Source organism: Lepidothrix coronata, unplaced genomic scaffold, assembly GCF_001604755.1.
Source record: "Lepidothrix coronata isolate B3197 unplaced genomic scaffold, Lepidothrix_coronata-1.0 Scaffold37, whole genome shotgun sequence".
Lineage (NCBI taxonomy): Eukaryota > Metazoa > Chordata > Aves > Passeriformes > Pipridae > Lepidothrix > Lepidothrix coronata.
The window spans coordinates 4939191-4954083 of NW_016690217.1; the positions used below are offsets into that span (position 1 = coordinate 4939191).

The window sequence follows — 14893 nt, forward strand, 5'->3', positions numbered from 1 at the left end:
AACCTTGATGTAAATTTGGAAAAAAATAGCTCATTCTGCTCTGAAACATGCTTAAGGAGTTTGAATTGTTTTTCTTTCTTAAAAAATACATCTTGAATTGACTAAGACAAATTTTGGGTATGTTATTGCAAATATTGTCCCTAGGTGTTCACCTTACCTTGAGTCAAGATGATTTTACACTCTAGAAGCTACTTTTTTTGTAACTGTAACTTAATTGAGTTAACTCTGCAAAGTGGCAGAGTACATATAAAATCTAACCCCTTTGTGAGACATTACCAAAAATTCTAAACACTGTCCCAATCTTTGCTCTCCTTAAAGGCAAAAGGAAATTTGCCTTTATTTAGTCTTTGAACTTCAACACTGTTCAATGAAAAGGGTAGGAAACTGTAGCTGATGAGACGTCTTCTCCTTAGTGCCAAGAAAAATCTTGACACTAAAGCAGTATTTATCTAATAGCATATGACTCAAAAGAACTTTAAAGTACAGTCTTAATGTATCTCTGAAACATAAATAATATTCAGAGTATTTCTGAAAGGTTTATAACAGTCCTGGATTTTTTTTCTGCAACTAAGTACTACACACATTTCTGCATGAGTTGTTAGGCATATATGCACATATACACAAATACAATGAAAAATAATTCAGTATTAAACATTAGCTGTGCTCAACTCACTGCATGTACAACAATGAAGCATAAGAACATTTTCCCGTTACATATGTAGTAATACAAAGTGAGAAATCACTGAAGAGCTAAGAGCAGAGCATTACATATAGAATATATGCACGCACACATAAATTTTAACCTTTGTTAGAAAATTAAACAAAGAACAGGAAAACCTAATGAGATTAAAATGCACTCATAAATTTTACTTGCAAGGTTAGAGATCAGCGGTAGACTATTCTTTTTTTATTATTATTTATATAGCATTAAACCATATTAGTTTCATAGAACATTGCAAATTGTATCAATTAAAGAGAAATAAATTAAAAAATTTATAACTCATTAGCAATCAAGATATAACTTATCAGTATTTTACATTAGTGAGTCCTTTACTTGACATAGAAATAAACAAGTACCTACCCTGATCCAAAATCTCTTTCTCTTCTTTTTTTGCCTGCTGCAGCAAAGAACTTCGATCACCATCCTTGGTTTCTGAAAAATAGGTTTAGGATATGATGTTATCCTCTGCATGTGAAGGGAATTGAGTATCTCTGTACTGGGGAAAAAATGCCCCTCTACAATGAACATTTCGTATTTTTATCTCTCCATAGTAGTTGTACCAAACAATGCAGCAGTAAAAGAACTGGAATAAAAAGTTAAGATTTGTACTTCAAGCATAGAAATAGAAATAAACACAGAAATAAAAGATGTGCACAGAAATAAACAAGCACATACCCTGATCCAAAATCTCTTCCTCTTCTTTTTTGGCCTGCTGCAGCAAGGAACTTGTATCACTATCCTTGGTTTCTGAAAAAGGGGTTTTAGGATATGATGTTAACCTCTGCATGTGTAGGCAATTGAGTACCTCCCTACTGGGGAAAAAAATGCCCTTCTGAAATGAACATATCCATTCAAAGTTTACCAAACAATGCAGCAGTAAGATTACTTCTGTATAATACTGTTGTTGCAGCTTATATGACTACTAATGTTCAATGTAAACATCCAATTCCTTCCATAAGGCAGTGGGATCCAAAAACTATGGAAATGTTATGATTCGGTTTTGTAGGAAATAGGCAAACATTAAAAAATTGTTAATATAAAGTTTAGCACAGAAAAAGAGGCCAATCTTTAGTGTACACAGCTTATACAGCTATAAAAATGTTGGAAGCTGGAAGTCAAAAACAGGAAGAAATGGACAAAAGACTATGGCACACATTTCCACCAAAATGAACAGTGGAGTCCCATAATGGTTTATTAGTTAGCAATTTGAATTTTATGCAGAATTACATTACCTCTATGAGAATTTTGCATATCAAAACAACACAGGGAAACACATCAGTGAGCATAAGACGACTTGAATAAAATGGATTACAAGTATTTCTCACCTTCGTGATGCCCATGTGTCATCTTCAGCATGTCAGACTTGATTGGAACAGGAATATTTGCCTCCTGTGGAATATTTCTGAACATCTCAGGGTTTGCATTCTGAGTGCAGGTCATATATGAGACAGCATGCTTGGCTTCCATATAGTACATAATGTAAAAATTACACATTTCATCATTGGCTGTACCCCTACACAACACAGAAAAGACGTGACACTTAAAAAAAAAGGACCTGAATATAGCTGCTATTTAATTCATCCTACTTGTTTATTAGAATATTAAAAAGTAGCAATGAAACGTTTAGATGTCCCACACTAAAAAATGTAATACCTTCACTGCAGCGAATACCAAAAGTTTCTTTTGGTTTATACTGAAGAATACACGCTCCCCATGTACCTCAGAAATTCCTAACAATTTTGTTTTGATTCTACAGAAAATTGCATCACCTATTTAAACTGCTCTTCCTTCTCATTTCCCCAGTATATTCCACATAGTCCACACTGTGTGATTAACTATATGCACACGTTCTGATGAAATATGACAGAACTGCTTCATTCATTACATCACTATTCATACACTTCTCTGTCAATCTTGGGCAAATGTCATTCGAAATTGTTGCAAATAACATCTATGTTTGATTTCAGTGGCTATCTTCTATGACAAATCTTCCCCCTGCCCCCATGTTCAAATGTATCCGTTTATTGTCCAATCACACTGGTTCTAAAGCAGCAAAACTTAATTTCATTACATATTAAAACACCATAAGTATCTCTTAAAGAGAATATAGCACTGTCATCTTGAGAATAACTTGTTCATAAGCTTCTGTAACAAAAACATGACTGCAAGGGGAATGATTAAACACTAGCAAAACACAGTTCCTTCACAGTTCCTTGCATGTATTTGAAACAGAAGAGGCTCTTCTGTACTGATACATAATCCTGTCTTCAATAGAAAAAACAGCTGGTGCAAGGAAGATTTTTTCTGAAAAAAAATTACTTTGTGAAGCAGACCATACAGGGCTTTTTTACAACTGTGATCTGTTCCTGTTTTTATCTCTACCGTATGAGGTGACACCTTTTATTTAGAGCTAGAATCCTGACAATGGAATAAACTGGGACTTTTAAAGAAAAGTTCCCAAAACACAGGGTTTTACATTGAGATTTTTTAATTAACTTTCACAATTAACCAGTGAGCCATACTCATAAAAGTGATACAGGGGTGGCCTATTAGCTGTTTGCAAAAGACGTCAGTGCTGACTTTTCCAGCAGCATCCTGCAGCATTCATTTATTCACCATAGCAACAATAATGACACAAGCCAGAGGGGAGACAGGGGGAACAGAGGAGAAGAGACTGTTTCAGAAGGGGAGTTGGTATTTTTCCATGCATTGAAAGTTTAGCATTCCTTGGAGGCCACAAAAATGAGGCTCTGACTGGGCAAGCTCTGCTTAAGCTCTTAGAAAGCATTAACTTCACTGCTGGACCTCCAATGTCTGTCACTGTAATTGCTTCATCTTTGAAACTCAAATAGAAAAGGGGATGTGGAAACCACATGAAACCTGGTTCACCTGACATGTGTTACTGTGTCTAAGTGTTTGTGCTGGTTTAATTCCAGGTGGCAACTAAGTACCACACAGGCCCTCACTCCCCCCAGTCCTGCCCACCTCAGAGTGGGATGAAGTAAAACTTGTAGTAAAGTATAATAATACTAAATAATAATAAATAAATAACACTGAATAATAGTAATACTAAAACTACTAATAATAGTAATATCATGGTCAGTCTTCGCGAACGAAGATTTGGGAAAGGTCTTTACCCTTCGAGCCTGCACAGTGGATTTTTTAGGTGAGACACAGCGTGCGCTGAACTGAGCCCACCCTTTAATCCTGAGGTTCATCTGCCGGGGCCGAGCAAGCTTGGACAGTGGCAGCGAGGTCCTCAGGACGTAGGTTTGTTTAGAGTGACCTTCTCTTAGATGGATTGCCACACAGGGCTGACGAGCTCCATCTGCCCGGGGAAGTCCCCTGACCGGGAATCGAACCCGGACTACGGTGGTGAGAGCGCCACATCCTAACCACTAGACCACCAGGGGGCCCCAATAATAGTAATAAATAATATGTTATTTATACTGTATATTTATATGTGATATAACAATTATATACACATAATAAAAATAATAAAATACTAATTATAATAATAACGATAACTGCAATGAAAAGGACAGAGACTTTTCCTATTGAAAGCATACTAGTACATTGAAAGAAAATATCCTAATTGTCCTAAGACTGCTTCTTAAACTGTAAGGATTATTCAGCAAACAGGAACTACTTTTGCAGGTTCCAGAAATGCGACAGAAACTTTTTGAACTTGTGAATAAAAGATCAAAAATTAAATTAAGGTTTTAGATACTTTTTTTAGTGTTACAACCTTTGTAAAAACCTCTTCTCAACTAATTTTACCTCAGCTGTTACTCATCAGTATTTTAACTATTCACTGCAAAGCCATAAATCCATGTTGAATCCTTAACCTTCTACTGAGATACAATCTTAGGGTGCTCGGTGCACTAAAATTTCTTTCCTTGGGATGCTGTAGCACATACTCCCAGAGTGGAGAGATTTCTACAGAGTATCTTCATATCTCTACATATACAATAACTTACAGTTCAAAGAGCCAGAGACAGTTAAGAGAATATTAATATTACATCTATTTTTAAAGCTGTATTTGTCAACTTGATCTTATAGGGGTGCGTCTGCCACCTGCAGCTGAATAGCACCGCTGACTAACACCGTTCAGATTTTCCTTTTTATCATTATTATTAATTTCTGGTTTGATTGTTCTTCATAAAAGCCTGTACATTTTTATATTGAAAAAAGGTAACTGGCGTATTGGTCCAAATTTTTAAGGCTAGATTTTACATCAGGTCAAACTATCAGAATTTTATAAGCTTCTATAAACTTTCTTTCCAGAATAATCCAGAGAAACTGGGAAGCTTTATTATTTCACTATAAACAGTCAATAATGTCACCTTATTAAAAATGTACTTTCTGGAATTGATATTCTCTATCCTTCTCTAAGTGCAGATCAGCCCAACATCTAAGTAAGGTGTTTGGCAGCAAAGCTTCACTGGAGAAATGCTCTGAACACTTCAGCGAAGTGAATATTCTCGTAAGTAAAGCCAGTGAACATTGTGTAGAGTTAAATCTTGAATAGACTAGAAACAAAACAGAACATTCTGGCAGAAAATGTGTCTTAGAATTACCTTGGAAGAAGATATGAAACAAACACATTTCTCCATAGAACCAGTATCCTGGAAAAACACAGTGAGGAAATGGAGCAAACAGACAAAATTTACCCTATATGTGTCTCTGTAGTTCTGCCTTCCCCACTGAACACACATCTGGCTGCCAGGATATCATCATAGCTCACATCTACTGGATGTTCTACTGGGTAGAAAGCCTGAAAGACAGGATGATTCACCATAATCAGTGGAAGTGTTTCATATCATTTACATCAATATGCACTGATGAGAATGACAGTGATACCCATGTGAAATGGGTTTTGCATCATAATCTAATTGTGATAATAGTACTTAGCAACATTCACTCCCAGTGGCACCACAACATGTACCAGTGGAAACAGCAGGATGCAGATCCGTGGGCACACTATTTCCAATTCAGCTTCTCAGTTTTGAATAAAGATAATTAAAATTTACAGTTAGAATTACAAAAAACAACCAACCTGTGGTAGTTGCGGACTCTGTCTACCAATCAATGTCCATTGACCGTTTCTCACTCTGTATCCACTCACTACTTTACCTGTAAGATACAGGTGAACAAGAGACATAAACATGTTGCAGTGTCAGCATTTTTCTGTTAAGTATTTGATACTCCTATGTTGAAAAAAACCTCTTACCTAGTCTGTGTGTATGAACTCTGTAGGCAAAAAGGTGCATTGGAAATCTTTTGTAATGGCAGGCAATGTCTGCATCAACCACTGTTAAAATATGACAGCAATAAACAATGACAAACATATTATTTATCAAACAGATAAAAGTTACAAACATATTATTTATCAAACAGATAAAAGTTACATTACTGTACTCATTCAGTATGGTTTACAACAAGTATACCTACACTGGACAACAGACAACTTCAAAAGATAATAGATAACATCTTATATTTCTGTAGTGTCTATCTCAAGAAATCTGCAAATAAAACCCAATAAAATATAATAAAGGTCAGTTGAAAATTACTTTCTGTGACGTACATACAAAATTGGGCTGAAAGCCAGAAGTATTTTTTCCAGTGTACACTACCAATATTTAACAAAATAAAGTAATACATTTGCTTACAGACTATGTTGAGGGACACTTAAAATAAACATGTAAACTTTCAGGGGAAAACTAAAATAAACTGATATAATTCTAAACTAATGAAATTTACAATGAAAGCTTGATTTTAAAGGCCCAGACTTAGAGGTCTAGGGTTAGACACAGACTTTGGTAGGGAAGTGTTGTACAGTGTTTGAAGACTAGTACTTGTGTTAGGTACAGTACATATTGCTACTACTAAGGAAGAGCCTACAGAAAAATCCCTTTGCCGATGCCTCTCTGAGAGGTGTCTGCATGTTTCCTGTTCTAACAAACCTCATGCTCTACTTAACAACTGTAAATATGATTGAACGTGAGAAGGCAGCTATCAACAGGGACAGAACTGTTTGTCTGTCCCTTTGATCAAAGATTCTGGAGGGTGTTTGGGTATTAATTTGGTATGTTTTCATGTTAAAGGGCAAAATATGTGAAGTTTCAATTCAGATTTAAAAATGTTTCAAGTTTCTGAGTTCACTAAACAGTTGGAGTCAGCTGAGCATTTGATCACCTCAATCTTATTTAGGCAGCTAACTGTAAATGGGACAAATGGTGTTCTCAGCTATCTAATTTAAAATCGTGGTATAACAGAGGAAAATGTAAAGTCAGTGTTCAACTTCCTTAAAACAGAACGTAGCACGGTAGCCTGAAGAAGGGATACTGGGACTATCCAAGCTAAGTTTCAGATAAAATCCACTGAGTAGGATTCTGAATCGAAACTGTTAGGAAACTTTCTTTTACAATGTTTTTTCAGCATTTTGACCTTTTAACCGACCAGCAACATAGGAATAAAATTCTTAAACAGCAACTCCTTACTGGTAGAAATTCATTCATTAAAACTGAACTCTTAGTAGAATCACAAGTATCATGGATGACAAATACAGATGAAGAAGAGTCCAAAATATTCTATGGCTTTCTAGGAGGAAAAGAAGGAAAATAGGTAGAGACTTTTTTGTAAGATGAAAGTAAATCAAAGAAATACTCTTAGGAACCCTAGAATCTTCAAAGTTGCACAGATCATTATTGTTTTGTACAACATTGTGTTCCTACAGCATTGATTGCCTTTATTGATGTAGTCATCAGGAAATATGATACAATCTTCAACATAATTATTTTTTCATAATTTGCTTAATTAAGTAACTAATTTGTCCATCTAGAATTCAAGAAGTCTCTACTAAATTTTCTTCTTCAAAAACTAATAAAAATAAATCAGATGTTGAAATTATATAATCCCTTTGTAGAACAATGACTCACCTTTCTCGCCTGGTGGTATGACAGTGTTTACAGACATCATCAGATACATTCCAGCAATCAAAGGCTGCCTGCAATTCAAAACCCAAGCTCTGGTAAACAAGTACTCTGCAAGTGACACGATACGCAATACCATTTAACACCACTAATGTCTAAATGTTGAATTACATCTGAAACAGGTCTGCTGAGAAAGAAGCTGTTATACAGCACCTCCTCCTCCCTCCTTTTTTTCATACAGTGCTACAATTCTTAAAGCATTTTTTGCAAAGTATATGAAATAGGACAAAACTATCATCTACATAATTGCTGTTCTTGTCCCAGATTTCTAAATATGATGTTCTTAAACTGGATTAGCTCAGTACTGATAGCACCACTTGACTGTCAAGTTTCTTAGCAGAAATTACATCTTTTGCCAACAGATATCACATAACTTCAAAATTCTTAATATTGTGAAGTATGTATTTTTTTTATTTCACATGTTTTCAAAGGAATCCATACCTTCCATTCTGATGAAAAAAATAATAGATATTTTTAAAGATACTCACTTTTGATGTGTCAGATGTAAAGTTACACCAGAGCAGTCCTTGTGTTTATCTGTACAAATCATGAAACAGTTTAATAATTAGCAACTTGAAGCCCTGCAGATTATTACATATTAATAAGATTCTTTTACTGTGTAAAAAATATCAGAACAAGTTTTAATCTTATTGTTTGCAGTCAAACCTTTGTACTATGTAAACATTACTCAAATTGCACAAACCTGAACATCACAGTACTGCATTTGTAGCAAAATCCTAATACAGAGCAAAACTGTGGTGGATGAAAAACTGACTGCTTTTTTGACAGTAGAAATTCTGGATCTTCATGAACTAGCATCTGAGAGATGAAACAGCATTGTGTTTACAACAGCAGAAAAAGTTGTTTAGCTTCAAACAAAACTGTATTTTGATAACAGTTAGAAAAATGAAAGATTTGTAAAAAGTGATGACATTAGTCATTAATAATGCAACTGCCAGAAATCCTTGTAATAAAGTCAAGAGGTGAATTTAAGATACTAATACAGAAAGTGATTCTGTTTAACACTGGATATCCCAGAAGGTGAGTAAAAATAGCTATTTTATTTGTTAATGTACTGTATCTTCATTATCTTATATGTTTGATGTTTTAATATAAAAATAAAATTGTCTGTGTAGTTACTCAATTTTACTTGCTGATCTAGGAGTTCAATCTTCGTTCTTTTTTAAGGAAGTTTATTTTTCGTATGTATATAACAATAACAGCTGTAGTTAGAAGATGGGTCTAATTCCAAAGGAAGTAAATAGAAAATTCTGAAAAAATATCCTCTAACAGTATATGCTTCAGATGAGAAAGAGAACAGAGTAGCTTTGGATCTGCTGACAAGTGGTTACTTCAGAGAGTTTTTCCTCCCACCAATAGCTAGATTCCAAACTGAAAAAAGTAGTGCATTTGAACAGAAGCAAGGATAATGATCAGATTGGGACAAAACAGGGAGACCTTACTGATTAAAAAGTATCAGTTTAGTTTTTCAAACATTAGTTATTTCAGTCACACGCCATCCCACTACTACGGGCTCTGTTTTTTACTCACCACTGTTACTAGAATTTATTAGAATTTGTTTTCCATATGTTCACAATGCAAGTGTATAAATTAATACATGTGTTACGCATGTGAATTAGTTGCTAACACAATTTCACTAGGCTCATCATTATGGCATTTGCAAATTCTCTGCTACTTGACCTTTGTGCATCCCACAAACACTTTTGGATTTAAAAATCTGAATCAGTAAACCTTTGAAAATAACAATAAAAAGGGAGTCTTCACTATCCACAGAAAAGCAAAGCTACAATGGTAGCTCTTCCATCAAGATTTCCTACTACTTTAGTTGTATTGAATAGGTGTCATGCAAGAATATGCACGAGTTTTCAATCACAGATAATAAATGTTTCTTTCAAATTGCCAAATTAAGAATCCAAAAGCACCAGAAAGACTAAGCTATTAGGACATAAGTAGGGAAATGGCTGGAAAACATTCAAGAGAAAGAGAAATTAAATTCTTTGTCAGTGGTTTTAGAAAAAGTTCAAGATATGTGTTTACTGTTCATCTTCTACTCTTCACTGTAGGAAGCTTCACTTACAGTTTCAATACCTCTATGGTTGCTACAAAGTTCTTTGTGAAGTCTCTTTTGCCACACCCTCCTCGTTTCATACCAAATTTTTTTGACTGAACTTTTGGCTATTCACATAATACAGGTGATGCTGCAGAACTCAGTTTTCATAAGTTTAACATTGTTAGAAAGTCTGCACTATATCAATTTCAATGAAAATTGGAAAATGCTTGCTTCCTCTCAGAACATTATCATTTGAAGTAATAAAATTAGAAGAATTAAAATGCAATCAGTAATTTTGCATCTCTCAGTTTTGGAATTTTAGTTGAAAACATCACCATCTGGTCTTTTGAAGATTGCTGCAAAAACTATCCCAAGAAAATAAAACCAAACCTGTCATGTGCCAAATATGAGTCATGTCTGAAAAATTTAACCTTTACTATGTCATAATACCTCTTTTAAAAATAGCACAGCAGGAAGAAGGAAAGAACTCCACTCCAATATACTTAAGTTTGGCAATATTAAGGTATTTTAACACTATTTACATTTTCAGACTATGAAAAAGATTTTATTCAGTTAGATTTCATCTAACTGGAGAAATTTCAAAATGAAGTGAAGATAGTGGTAAAGTTGTGGTTGTTACTATACAAGGCAACCATCTAAATCAGTATCAGGAGAAACACAAATCAACTTGTGGCACAAGTATTTGATCTGCAGTGCTGTTTTAAGAGCAAAATAACAGATGGACACTTTGGTCTACAGTTTTAGGGAATTCCTACAGCAATTTATTATTTTGTTTGTACTTATATTTAGCCATGACTTGGCTAAACATTTTTCTAACAACTACAGAATGGAAATGATGTTTTCTTGATTCTCCTTCCCTACAGCTTTGAAATACTCAAAGCTCTGAACCCTCCACCCAAGAATGCTGACTATAGTGGGGTCATGTCAGTTCTCAGGGCTAATTCTTTTCAAGCTTCACTGTCTGACCTAAGCAAAAATACGTTTAAACAATGCACAAACCAAACAAAATGTAGCATCTCTTTTGCGATCTGTCAGTCCAGCCTAACTGCTTTGATTTCTTTGTTTCAGATATTCAGTACACATGCACTGCTCTGGGACAAAGAAGTTACTAGTTACTATTTGCCATATGGCAAAGACTGGAAAATGCATTTTTATATAACTCAGAAACAGGTTCAAATGAAAGCAAACCATCCATGCAGAATTTCCAACTCAAATGAAACCAGAAGTTGTGCTTATGACTGCCTTGTGTAGTGTCCAATTATAACACAATCATATTATATATTCCCAGCTCTTATTTACCTACGTCAAACAAAATAGACTGTGAAGGAGCAAGATTCAGGATGGGAACAGTTCCAGGCATGGAGGAAGATATACAGTGATTGTCAGGACTTTATTATACGGACTTTACAGTTTTTATGTGCTTATAAATATACACGCTTATAAATATACACATTGTATGTTGCCCTGGGCGTGCCCAGGCATGCCTGCTTCCCTGCTCCCTTTCCTTCCCCGGCTCCTCCCACATTCCTCCCCCTTTTGCCTGTGTCCCTATCCCAATTTGTTCCCCCATTTGTCTGTCTCATGCTCCACCTCATGTTCTGGCCCTTTCCCTGCCTGAACTGACAAAAATCCTGTACACGCCTCAATAAAGGATTCCATCTACACCTCTACTTTGTCTCCGAACCCATCCATGCTGTGTTACGGCCCCATCCCCCCTCGGACCATGGCAATCGACGGTGCATGTTAAAATGGCTTCAGATTTTAAATATATCCTTTTCAAAAATTGTACATGACAACATTGTAATGGTCACTCCAAGTTTAACTGCCAATAAATGTTTAAAGTAGTTAAAAAGAATCACCTATGCTACTCCTGTTTATAATATTTTCTAGGAGAAATATCTCAAATACTAGAAATACTCGAGTTTGTCAAATGAAATACTCATATGTGAAGTGAAGGCAAATTATCCTGAAGAGAAACACTCTCATTCTGTAAGCTGATTTTGACAGGACTTGCAATACAAGTCTGACAAGCTTCCTGCTAAATCTGTCTATCCAGATCAACAATCCTGAACTCTTTAATTACATGCATGATAATCTGCCATAGACTTCCATGGCTTTGTAGATGCTTAAAATTATATGGTTCGGGTTTTTTTTACTCATAAAAACAAACACTCTTCAAAACCTACTTTCTTTGCACTTTTGGTACACAGATTATAAACTACTGAACACTGCTCAAACTATTTATTCAGCTTCATTATTCTATTTCTAATATTTCATAGGAACAGTATAACACTCACACATGGCAACTAGAATACTTAAAATCTTTCACTGTAACAGTGCAGCAGTTTTTATGAAGCTCCAAACCCCTTGTTATTTCAAAGTCAGCCTTTGATTTGTACCAGAATCTCCACATACAGTCTCAGAATTGGCTTTGCCTCACTAAAGATAACAAGTAGCCTCAAAGGTAAGCACAACCTCTGAGCAAGGCAATTCCAAAGCTAATGCCCACAGGGAAGTAACTTTGTTCAAGTTATATTTAAAAAGCAAAGACATGCAGCATAAAAATGAACTTGAAGTCTTGGTAAAGAATGAGACAAATTCAGTATGTTGCATTCAATACTGATAGCTAGTATAATATACACAAAAAAAAACTAGCTCAATTTGTTTTTTTCATGGAAGTGAAGGTGCTTGCAATTGCCAAGCTGTTCACTCATCCAAAATCAATTCAGCAAAATTCTTTTTAGAAGTCTAGTAACATGTAGAATGAAACTCTACCTTTATTCAAAATGCAAACACAGTCCCCCCACTCACATTTTCACAACTTACTTTCCAAATAGAAAGGAGACTAACAATTGCTGAAACTGACTCAGCGTAATTTTTTAACAGTTGAATACCTCATAAGGGTCACAGATGATTGATTTGCTAAGAGGATATCATAATATGTCATAGCCATGAATATCTGTGAATATGCAAAATTAATTTTATTCAAGACACTAGGATATTCAAAAGAATATCAAAGAGAAGCACACTGAATCTAATGTTCAAAATAAGGCTACAACTCAATGGCAATGTACAACTCACAGACTTATGAAGAAACAGATATTTTTAAGATATCTGCCAGCTTGGTGGCCCAAAATAATTACTCTCCCCAACCGAAAAAACCCAAAACCTAACCCAACACAAAGAACCACACACACCCTGCACAAAAGCAGGTAAATCTATGTTAGTATATGTAATATGGGTATCATAATTTTTGTATGGAATGATAGCAGGGAAAAATAAATCTATCCTCATGGAAAAAAATGGGAGTTAGAGAAGGAGCTGAGAATGCAAATGTTGTTCCTTGTGCAAGAAGGAGAGAGAACAAAAAAGGGAATGAAGGAAGAGGCAGAGCTGAACAAAAATCAAATAATTCTCCATAAGTTTGCCCAAGCATCTGACAAAAATTATAAATTGCTTCAAAGAATGCAACACTTGCACACATAAAAATAACACAATGTGAAAACCTTCCATCGAGACGAAGTTAAAAGACATTATTGATAACTTCTAAACAGTTTGATTCTTGAGGATAACAACTAAATTCTCACATGTACTGGAAAGGACTAAGATAATAGCATGGCAGACAAATTTCTGAAAACTTTTTATTTGTTACAAAACTGGATCCACTATCAGCCATAACTCCAAACAAAAATAATTTTTGCTATTGCAATATAAGAAGTGAAGAAAGTAAAGTAAAGAAATTGATGTTTTTCTAAGATGGTTCTTTGCACATATCCCATTTTTTTTGTAGAATGTATTTTTGGTTTTCCAGCTTATTTTTTAATATGTTGTAAAGGTACAATAAGCTTTATTTTGATATCTGAGCATAAAGTGCATACCTAAATAAGAATTCTTAGCTCAGGATTAAAGCTAAGAAGGGATGGAAAGGAGAATGAGTTTAATACCTGGTTAATGAAATGAAGAAATGTTCTTTTTAGAAAGAGTGGAACATGAGAGTGGACAGATTTTACCTTTTGTAATGACACTAGTATCACCCCCTACATCATAGTCCTATCGGTTCACACTTCTTAAACTTTCATAATTTTGCAGGCTTATATCTATGACATTTCTAAGTCCTGCAAGATATTCTAGGCAAAAAATAAGGGTGACTACTGCAGGGGGGGTGTTTCAGGGGTATAAAATTATGTCTTAATTTCAGATGATAATTCATTTCACTGTAGTTTCTCTAAGTCTGCAAGTGGATTTTTTGAGTAGAAGCTTTGACCAACAAGTGAAGTTATTAATAAAAATTTCCGAATACATTCTCGGCTAATATGCAATGAAGATTACTGGTCTCATTTGTTTCTTTTTCTTAATAACTACATACTCATATATTATATTTAAGAGTGAAAATGAACAGTGAGAACTCTCACTGTCCCCAAGCAATAATGAGCAGGCTCTCAATAAATATGCTCTCTTTAGAGATTTGTGACTTTAATTATTCAGGATTTTAGCAGGCAGAGAATCCCATGGGTTGTAAGGGTCCCTCATGAACTTCCTCATGAAAATCAATTCTTTCAACTTCAGTTGTGCGTATTTGCATATATACTTCATTTAAACAATGCGGGCACACTCAGTTTATTGCTTCCTCCTCCTCCTCTACCAATTTTGCCATTATGCTACATTATACCTTCCCTTTTTTGTTGTTATTCAGCCTACTTCCTCTTTCTTCTTCATCCAACATTTTCATTATCTCTTATCCCATGAGGATCTCCACATTCTCATTTAAATCCTACGCAGTAACATATCACAGAACAGTTCCATGACAATGACGACCCACTCATTTTTTACTCTTGATGACCAGAGAGGTCCTAACCTAAAAACTTTACACAGGATGTGATTTACAGACTGAAAGTAAGAATACACACATCCCAAAGGTGTCTGAACAAGGCATTTCATGTTTAAAGAAAAAGGTACAATATGAAATACAAAAAAATAAATAAAATAATCCCCCAAAATCTCACATCACAAATATCTCAAGGTGCATTAATGAAATCCAAATTTCACTCATCCCACCTCATAATGTATGGGCTGGATGAGCAGTGA

At 35.0% G+C, this 14893-nt stretch overlaps 1 protein-coding gene across 15 annotated transcripts in view; it reads right to left on the reverse strand.

The window, feature by feature from the left end:
- Positions 1-14893, reverse strand: part of PAM (peptidylglycine alpha-amidating monooxygenase) — a 125479-nt gene that overhangs the window by 33414 nt on the left and 77172 nt on the right. For 9 of the 15 annotated variants that reach the window (XM_017812590.1, XM_017812598.1, XM_017812599.1 and 6 more), the window contains exons 8-15: positions 8205-8253; positions 7663-7730; positions 5955-6035; positions 5781-5857; positions 5395-5498; positions 2047-2234; positions 1397-1468; positions 1082-1153 (exon numbers count right to left, since the gene is read on the reverse strand). In XM_017812590.1, coding sequence (XP_017668079.1) covers positions 1082-1153; positions 1397-1468; positions 2047-2234; positions 5395-5498; positions 5781-5857; positions 5955-6035; positions 7663-7730; positions 8205-8253 — 711 coding nt within the window. The remainder of the gene's footprint in view (positions 1-1081; positions 1154-1396; positions 1469-2046; positions 2235-5394; positions 5499-5780; positions 5858-5954; positions 6036-7662; positions 7731-8204; positions 8254-14893) is intronic. The other 6 variants (XM_017812602.1, XM_017812601.1, XM_017812600.1 and 3 more) reach the window with 1 other exon arrangement.